Source organism: Gavialis gangeticus, unplaced genomic scaffold (genome assembly GCF_001723915.1).
Source record: "Gavialis gangeticus isolate Ggan-Ray unplaced genomic scaffold, GavGan_comp1, whole genome shotgun sequence".
NCBI lineage: Eukaryota > Metazoa > Chordata > Crocodylia > Gavialidae > Gavialis > Gavialis gangeticus.
In genome coordinates, this window is record NW_017729022.1 from 52,312,670 (window position 1) to 52,322,924 (window position 10,255).

At 41.4% G+C, this 10,255-nt stretch overlaps 1 protein-coding gene across 1 annotated transcript in view; it reads right to left on the reverse strand.

The window, feature by feature from the left end:
• EMP1 (epithelial membrane protein 1) overlaps positions 1-10,255 on the reverse strand; it is a 26,413-nt gene that overhangs the window by 9,227 nt on the left and 6,931 nt on the right. Inside the window, exon 2 of the mRNA XM_019514921.1 lies at positions 3,070-3,188. Within this exon, the coding sequence (XP_019370466.1) occupies positions 3,070-3,147 (78 nt within the window). The 5' untranslated portion in view covers positions 3,148-3,188. The remainder of the gene's footprint in view (positions 1-3,069; positions 3,189-10,255) is intronic.

Genomic DNA, 10,255 nt, shown 5'->3' on the forward strand with positions numbered 1-10,255 from the left:
AATGTTGGACGAGCTAATTAATTCATGCCACATAGTGGCTTCCATTGTCACAATAAAGCTGTGATGTGATCAGCATTGTCATGACCTCCCTTTTGAAGTGCTACAGTTCTTTAGATGCATGTGTGCCAACCTCTTTTTGGTAGTGGCCCTCTGTCACTGTTTCAAAGTAGGACAGTACACAGCTTTACAGTTCTGCTGATACAGAAATGTGTGGCATACCCTCTAGAGCAGTGGTTCTTAGCCTTCAGACCAGGCCTGCAGTCTCCACATGGGTCCAGAAATTTGGCATCAGGGGAGCAGCAACAGCATTAATTGCTGTCAAATTTCTGGACCTCTGGGGTGGACCTGTGGGTCAAAAGATGTGGCCCTGTGTGCTAGTTTGCATCAGCATATGGTTGGGCCAGTGTGTGGAGCCTCTCCATAGTTGCGTCTGATGTGCAGGGTTGGGCTGGTGCACTACATCACACCCACACACTGACCTTCTGCTGGATCCAGCTGGTGGACCAACAATCACTGCCACTCATCTGGTTTGTGGATTGGCCCTGTGTCACTCATCCAGCCTGTGAGACCAGATGCCTGAACACCACTGCTCTAGGCACTGGGCTGCAGGGCAAACTGAGAACTTGTGATGGAGTCTTGTGATATTTTTAGCTGTGTTTTCCTTTTGTTCTAGGTTTTGAGGTCAGCCCCTAAATATGACTTGAGGCTGTTAGTGAAGACTAGTCACTCAGTTGTGAGTTGCCACCAGGGGTCAGCATAGCCAAAGGCACAGAGCTGTACTGTGTTACCTAAATGTGTTGCACAGCTTGTGTAGACAATGTTTTCAAAAGACAGGAGACTTCATCAAACCCTTGGGTTTGGAATTTTAAAATGGAGGCCTGTGGCTTTGCCTCCTGTTTGATGTAAAATGGACCAGGGCCAGCAATTCACACTGCACAGTACGCTAACAACAGACTTTTGCTTAACTACAAATGAATCTGTCTGTTCAATTGTAAGCCTGTTGGGCAGGGACTGACATTTTACTGTATGTCTGCAGCGTGTAGCATAAAATGTCCTCAGTTTAGCTGAAACCTATAGGTACTAATGGACTCCACTGATGATGAAACGTTTCAGTGGTATGGAACAGGATTGTGTTCTAAGGATTATACATGTTTTTCAGGGTCTGGCTTGTTATAAGAAAGTGTCAGGAAGAAATTTTCTATATTGTACAGTATTGTAGAGTGACTTCTTGGATTCTCCTGGGCATCTAGATTTAATAATTAACAGTATATCCAACTAGATGATATCCTGGGCTGACTCAAGAGGGCAGAAAGCAAATTTTTTGGTTCAAGGAACTGTTGGGTTGTGATAAACATAATCACATGCTGATTTATGCCACTGACAGAATTTGTTCTTTATCCAAGTCTCTTATTCAAATGAATATAGTTTGTTTTCCTTTGCAGCTTGGTTAGCAAGAGCACATTGGAAATAAACACCTATGGGCCAGCATCTCAGCACAGTGAGATTTTCTGTCAGATATTTCCAACCCACAACATGCTCTGCTATCAATCCTTTGGTATTTGTGCTGCTTAGAGTTACTTCCACCTTGGCCCAACAATTTATAGTCATGAATGCGTAGCAATGCTTGGTCTTTCTGTCACAGGTGCTCTTGAACCACATGCACTCTAAGGGATTCTGAATGCTTAGTTACTATCTGCTTTGCAGCAAGTAGGAGTTAAATTGAATGATGATGCACATAATTAATCTTTTAACCTAGACTGGCAATAATCTTCATTTTGACCTATCCTTCTCACGTTGGGTATGTATATGCCTTGCCCTATAATTAACTGATAGAATTCTGTCCTCAGCGGTATCCATGCAACCTCATTGATTCCAGTGGACTTTCATGACCAGAATTTGGCCAACAAGTATGCCTCTTCCTTAGATATGGGTGGTAAAATCAATCATAGATCATCTATAAGTGCTTTAACTGGTCAAACCATGAGTCTGGACATCCTTTGGAAGTGCTGTAAGACCTTATTTGGGCAGGCATTTAGCAAACAGAAGTAGGTTGGGATATTGTTTAGGGGATTTCTCTTTCATGTTTATATTCTTGTTGTCTTCTAAGTTATTTTGTTCTCTTGTTGGTTCTCCTGTTTTATAAATTATTCTGTTTTCTTATTGTAAGTTACCCTGAGCATTTGTTGGGAAGGTCATTGTATAAATTGAATGAATGAATGAATATCCAGATTCTCTCTCTTTTTTTAAACGAGTTGCCATTTTGTGTAGTGGTATGTACAATGACCTCACATGGCCTGTTTTACATATTTGTGGTGATAGGTTTTGGAAAGCAGAACCTTATAGTAAGTTTATAGGTCTTTTGTATACATCTCACATTGTAAAGTATTTTCAGTCTAGCAGGGAGCAGTCCTTATTTGTGTTGTGTACAGGGTCTTAACAAATAGATGATAATTAATTGTACCAAGAAGTATATTTACTCTTGGGAAAACAACTCCTGAGAGCACTCTATCATTCCTGAAACAGACAAACATGGGAGATCTTATAATTATATAGTGAACTGTCTGTTAGATGGGGTGATAAATGTCACCTCACAACTATCATCCACTAATTTCACTTGCTCAACTAGTTCTTGAGTAGAGAATGTTACAAGTATTGCCTATTCTAAGACATGGGAGTAGAAACCTCACCTTGAAGCTACCTTGTTTCAGTTCAAGGGTAGGAAATCCTTCTATTCTTATGGTGATACTTCATTACTTTCAGAAGTAGGGACCTGAAGCTAACACTTAAAGCAAGGTGGCTTGATTATTTCCCCCCCAGGCATGTATTTATTTCAGTTGACATACATTAGTATAAAATTGGAGCAAGCCCATGGTAAATCAGGCTCCTTATGTTTTCTGACTACCATCTCTCCCCTGTTGTCGTTGTTAACCTTCTGAGAGGTCTTTTGTGTAGCAAGACTATGGGTCCTGCTACACAAAAGATGACCCTTTTCAATGGTATATGGAGTTATGACTATGGAAGGACTGAGTTCAGGGACTGACAGTTTTGTTCAGAGGCAGAATTACTTACATTGGAGATAGTAGAGACAAAGAGCATGATCACAGTGGCAATATGGATCACAAAGATACCAGCCAGTAACACCAACATCTTGTCTCCTTGCTGCGTGTGTGGACTGTCTTAAGAGGATTCTAGAGGGGAAAATGTATTGGAGTTAAAAATAAAGGTAGGTGCTGGATCACAGTATATTACTACAATAAATAACCCCTACATGCAAGAAAACCGTCAAATTTGTCATGAAATCATCTGGGAGTATGGTGGCAGAAAAAAAAAATACTACTGAATCCTGTAAATGAATTGCCAAGTGTAGATATTGTAGTTGGGGTAGCCGGTTTCAGAGGAAAAATAAAGCACTTGCTGACACCAAGACTAGGCTGAATGTACATGTTACCACTATTAAGGTTTGTAGCTATATACTAGTAAAGTTAAAATGATATATTCCAGTCTTGCACTTCAGAAAAGTGAGTTACTTGTCTATTGCAACAATAGAAGCAGGGCAGATTTTCTTCTTCCTCAGTCCCTACTATATAATTCAGCCTTTCTTAGTTGGTTTTGTGCATTCTGGGTAGTTTGAGTTGAGGGATTTGTCCTCTTCTGATCTATCAGAAGTTGGGCAGGGCTGTAGATGGCCTGCATGACTATACAGACTAATGGTCTGTTCCGCTATGTTGAGAGAGGATGTCACACTGGAAGGGTCACTGGGATGTTTCAGGGAAGTGGAAAATAACACTACATTAGTTTGTGGTGAGAGGAACCCTGGTTTCTTTTTTAAATGCAGCTCAGTTTATTACTATATTAAGACACTGCTACTTGTTTCTCTGCTTCTATCTGTCTTGCTTCTATGGTTGCAGTAGACAAGCTTTTTTCCTGTCTGTGCAGGAGAACTTTCTTTCCTGGAGAGCTTCTTGTCATTAGTGGGTATAATTGTAAAAGTAAAGATATTTTAGGGACTTTCATTGGGTGGGTTTGATCCTACTACTAAACCAAAACATTCTATTTTTGCTGAAATAATGAAATATGAGGATCTGAAGCCTTGTGTTGACCCACTCCCACAGGTCTGGGGACTGAAAAGCATTAGGGTTTTAGCTCTCAGCTACCAAGAGGACACTTACCAGCATGTAGAAATAAGAATCACAGAAATTAGATGGGATAAATTAGATAAACCTGACAGTCTGTATCTCCTCTGGCCACTAATAGCCTGCTCTTTTGGGCATATAGGTGACTAAAGAATTGAGCAAAATGAATTTCTTGTCATCAGTCTCGCTGATGGTTGAGGAACACAGTGAAACACCTGGATTTATTTTTGTTGGTTATTTTAGGTCAGGTAAATTAGGTGCAGAATGCAACTGGTGAATGGCACCAATGCAACATAATGCTAGAATTATGAGGTGTACATAGAAGTGCTCCATGCACATTTTTATAGTGCTGTAATGTACAGCACTTTTTATAGCACTATAAAGTTAAACATTGCAGAACTGCATTGTTTGGTAGTGGGGAGTGAGCTCTGAGTCTTCCTGCACTTTCCAGGCTCAGCAGCAGGGTGCGCCCTGCAACCTCCTGGGGCTTCTCCCGGGTCAGGAATGTGACCAGCATACACAAGTTATTTAAAGCACCATAGTTTGCTAAAGTGCTGTAAAATACAGCCCTTCAAATTTAATACATCATTCAACAAGGGTTAATTTAAAGCACTGTACCCATTTTAAAGTACTGTAAAGCCATATACTTCTGTTAAGTCATGACAATAAAGCGCTTTAAATGGTGAAAAAAGCAACTTCTGTACAGACATGTATTTAGTAATATCTTTTATGCAAACTGTAGCAAAAGGCATTTTTTAGTCATGCAAATGGCATATGTTACTCATGTACCACCTTCTCCTCCCACTTCCCTTCTAATTGCAACTCTTTGTGTGAAAGAGCTGCTTTTAAAGTCTTCTAACCGTTATTTAGTTTGCGATGATGATACAGTTTTCCCAAACCTCCAAAAGCCTGCCAGGATTTCCCACTGGCTTGCTGTTTGGCTGAAACCAGTGTTAGCTGATCACCAAAAAGAATTTTCTGAATTAAGACAACAGAGAAGACAGCCACGCATGATTGTTCTTTAAGGGCACTTGTACATATGACGGTAATAGTTTTCTTTGGGACTTTGTGCAGTGCACTCTCCAAGAACTCAGTCACTTCTAGAATTGGAGGGTTTGAAGGGACTTCAAAGATCTAGCTTAATCGCCTGAATAGGTACAGGTTTGCTGTTCCTAAACCATCCCACACACATCTATCCAGCCTTTTCTTGAAAATCTCTAGGAAAGGCTATTCTACAACTTCCTTCCTTGAGCAGAAATAGAACTTAGGCCCCTTTGTTCCGAGTTGCTACCATAGCCATGGGACCATACTGAGTTAAAGCACAACTTTCCTCTCTCCCCTGCCCCCACTGGCAATCTCTAGGGAATGCTTCTGAATAGCTGAGGGGTGGAGAATGGCATTCCATTTTGACTGAACTACCTGCTTTTCTTCCCCTTAAATAGAACAGAAAGTGCCTTGACTGAAAAGAAGATGCTGTTTCCATTTTTTAAAGTGAGACATACATTCTCATTTCTAGGGTGGTGTCACATTATAGGAACAACAGAACATATTGCATGCAGATCTCTTGCTCTTTTCCCAATCTGGTTGCAACTGAGATTGAAGTTCCTCAGGGTGTTTATTGGACCATGATTCTGTCCCAGCCTTCCTAAGACTTCCAGTTTTTCCAATGATGGCAAATCATTCAAAACTGTAATTATATTTAACCATACAGTTGTTCAATATAGCCTTTTCAGGGCTTCCTATCACTAGCCATTGTGATGCCATGGCAAGGGGAGGGGTGAGCAGGGCGACTGCCCTGGGAACCGAAGTGAAGGGGCGCCAACAGCTGCTGCCCAGCCGAGGCAGGGGGGGCAGGATGTGGGACGGAGCCGTGAGTGGCTTGTTTGGGGGGGTGCGGGGACAGGGGGAGGGCAGCTCCTGCCACTGCAGACACTCCTGGGCAAGCATGGGGAGGGGAGGGCTTCTGCCCCTCAGATCTGTGTGTGGGACGAGGGCAGGCTGCCACTGCGGGCTTTGCCCTGGGTGCTAAACTTCCTTGCCACGGCACTGATGACACCAGAAAACTTTTCCTCCTGTGGTCTGCCTATTGTTTCAGATCCATCTTGGGATTTTGAGGCCTTATTGACTCCAGGAGTTTTGAAGCCATTGTGGTCAGGCAGTATGGCACAAAACCTTAAGCATGTGCTCTTGTCTCAGTTTACCAATCGGGTGCTTTTTATAAAGATGAGGATGAACAGTGACTCTTGGGTATCTCTTGGGAGTGTGAGTTTTGCCTATGTGTGAATGTGAAGAGACTTTTGGAATCTTTGAATTATGGAAGCAATTAAAAGGACTTCATACATGTGCACATTGTGCATATGACAGCTAGAAGGGATATACCAACCATCTAGAGATGTTGATGGATGAAAACATACAGGAAGACAAGGCATTGTGTAGACTAGCTGGAAGTAACGGAATGAAACTGAGCAAATGAAACACTTTGAAGATCAGGAAACATTTTTTCTTCCTCACAAAGGAAGAGGTGGAAGTCCTATTGCTTGAGTCACTTTTTACTGGACTTGACACATTACTGCAGAATGTTCTCTAGGGAGCAATTCTTTACCAGCTTGGGTGAAAGGAGAAATGGAAAAGATGACCCAGTAGGGTTTTCCAGTTTTAATGACTATATGATTCATCTGAGTGGCAAATCTCACAGCACTGAAGGCAAAGGCTGGGAAACTGTCATTTTTTTCAGGAAGAAACAGCCTTGGAGTGCTTGGTAATTCATGTGACAAGATCAACAGAAACTCCAAAGCTCTCTTGCTAGTAGGAAGGGGAAAAAGCAGCTGCCTGAGGTTTGGCAGGCTGCCAAAAGCCACTGCTGGAAGAACATAGCATATCTTCTTGCACTTCAGACATGCAACGGGGAGGGGCTGAGCATCTACTGGTGGAATGAGAGAGGTGGAGGAAAAGGAGAAACTAGAGTGAATGGGAGTCTCAGAAATGTTGCCACGGTTTACTGTATATATGTACGTATGTACACGTGTGCATGTCTATGTGTACACACACACACATACCATATAAATGTTTGGGTGCTCCTGGAATTCCCAGTGAAATAACAACAAAGAAATAGTTGATTAAGAGTGGAAAAACGTGTGGTTAGAAATGAAAGGCCAATATGCTGATGACTAGGAGGAGCCAACCAATTTATTGGTGTGCATATGAACCACATAACTCTACATATGTAGCACTGGGAGCCTTTTTATGTGCAAAAATGTTGGACAAAATGTTTTCATGAATAGGAAATTTGCTATGTAGTTTGGGCGGGCCCAAATTATTCATGAGTTTGGATCAAATTTAATTAACAGTTTGGGTTGGAAAAAGAATGAAGGAAATAGTCTGGAAAATGTCAAATGACATTTTAAAGTGAAATGCTCATTTTCAGAAATGGCAAAACACTACTTCAGCATTGCTAGGAAACTTTTTTACTTTTTGGAATGGGCTTTTTTGTTTGTAATGGATCTAAGTTGAAAGAAAATATGTTAGAAGATTTGAATAATCCCAAATTAAATCCCAAATTTGAGTTTGGGTTGATTTAAAAAAAAAACAACTTTTTATTTTCAGCAAGGGAGGGGGAAGAGGGGAAAACATTTTCTATTTTGGTTTGACCAGAATGGATTTATTTTTTCCCCAGTTGAACTGCAAAATTCCTTGTTTGCTCTGGTTTGTTTTGCTTATTTGTAGGTCTGCAGGACTTCTGTGTGGGTGATATTGCTTGTTTTTGTATGCATAAATGTGTCTTCAGGAATTTGCCTCTGTTATTGCATATACACAGAAAATTGTTTAAAATCACAACCATGGTCCTCCTGAGACATCTTTTAATGCTCTAATACAAGACACTGTCATTGGCCTGTTTGAGTGGCTTGTCTCGTTGCTTGTTTTCTGTCAATCCAGACATAACAACTTCCCTAAGATTTTCCATTTCTGTGGCAACCTGAACTAAAAAATAAACACATGGGTCCAGATCAAATGACCTTTCCTTTTCCCCCTAAATTTTTTTCAATAAACTTGCCAGGATAGACATTGTGCCTCCCAAAGGATCCTCAGTTTTGAAAACCAGCTAAGAACAGATTGTGCTAACTGAAGTGCACACTTCAATGGTTGTTGTTTTTTTTTAATATCATGCCATAATACAAGAATAAAGCAGATACAATTAAAAGGATGGCTATTGAATTAAGAACAGAACAGAGTGGATTCTGTCTTTGTGCAGGGCATAGTTCTACTGTGCTCATCACTGCTGAGGGAGGACCATCAAGTGTACTGCCCTGGGATTTACCAGGGCAGGGCAGATTTCTAATCATGAGTAGTATATCAAGTTATGTAAGATAAGGGTAATTAAATCTCATGTTAAAGGGCATGAATTGATATACACACGTCAGGAAATAGTTTGTTTAGGTGTGCTGTTACAGCAGTGCATGGCTAGCGGCTGCTAGATTCAGGATACCAGTCAGGATGGCTCAGTGATTCATCTGGGCAAAGCTAAAACTCTACTCTCGGATGTTTAGTTTAAAATCCAGATAGCAAAATGGATTATTTCAGCAATGTGTGCTGATGGCTGCAGTTCCACCTCAGCAAATCTTTGACCCTCTTGCATATTTAGTTTGCAATTCATTCCTTGTTCTCAATTGCTTCCCTCCTCCAAGAGGCTTATCCCGTCCCTTAGGAGAAAGATAGTTCATTGTTGACAAGTGCTTGGACATTGGAATCTAAACTTGTTGCATTAACAACACCCAAGCAGACTCTGGCCCTTGTGAGCAACACAGGGAAGAAAGGAGGCTTGCCCTGGGTTTCTGTTAAACAGAAGGTATGTCCTTAATGCTAAAATAGCTGCAAAGTGGGCCTCCAACAAGCCATAACTAGAGCTTGAAATTAAAAGAGGGCACAGCCAGTTGACTGTGGAACAATCCTTAGAAATACTGATTTAACTGAAGACTGAAGTAATGATGTTGAGGAAGTTAAAGTCCATTGGTTTTGTGGTAACTCGGGCATATTATGGTTCACAGTCTTTGACAAGCAAGTTCCCACCTCCAAAATAAGATTTAGGTGTAGGGTGGGAAAGGAGGTTAGGAGACTGAATTCTCTTGACCTGTGCATAAACCCAACCCACCATGGGTGTGCCAGATGTTGCCTTATTAAGACAGCTGCTTCCAGATGCCCTTTACTAAAGTGCTGCAGCATACTCCAGGGAATCACAATGGCTAGAGCTGAAATTGTGGCCAGGATTTCTCATATGCTGGTTAGCAATTTGCATAATGGTTTGTTATAATAAATGGAATGAAGCACCTACCAGAATGTCTTACTGCATTTTGTAGAAACCCTCCCTGAAGCTGCTGTCTTATCTGTTTGTGCTCTTTGTGGTGGCAGTCACGGCAGAAAACATTGTGGAATTCTCTCTGCCCTGTTGGGGACTGTCAGGTAGGTAGCCTTGATGGTGATGTGCATGAGGAAAAGCCAGTTAGCGCTCTTTTATTTGTCTATCTGAGAACTTGACTTGTGTGAAAGTTTTGTGAGAAAATTAGGAATCTATCTTGAAATGTTGAGATGGGAAGTACCTGCCTAACTTCTGGCAGTGGTAAGTGAATCACTTGATCCCCCCTGTTCATCTTGTTGATATCAAACTGGGAAAGCAGGAAACTAGTTCCTTTAGTCTTCTTTGCATTAGTCACTGCATGACAATGGAAGCAAGAAAGGAGGTAGGGAATTAACCCCCCCAAGATTTATCCTGTTGCCTAAGAATAATCTTAAAATTGAGTAATAAAGACAAAGTGTGACCTAAAGCCAACAGGCACCATGAAGGAAGAGGACAGGGTTGGGGAGACAATGTTGTCACAGGAGCCACCACCTTTCAGTCTTGGGAAGTATAGGCATTGAAGTTCTGGCTGTGTGTCAGGCTATGCTGCAGGAAGGCAGGCAGAACATGGAGTGGGCATGGCAGCTTAGGGGCAAAGTTGGAAACAGCACTTTAGTCCTGAATTTCCCTGCATTTGGTCAGTTAAATGAAGATCCATGTGTTGTGTGCTTCATCAAAATCCCAAAGAATATCTAGTAATATCAGTGAAAGCTTGAAAAATAGTCCTAAACAC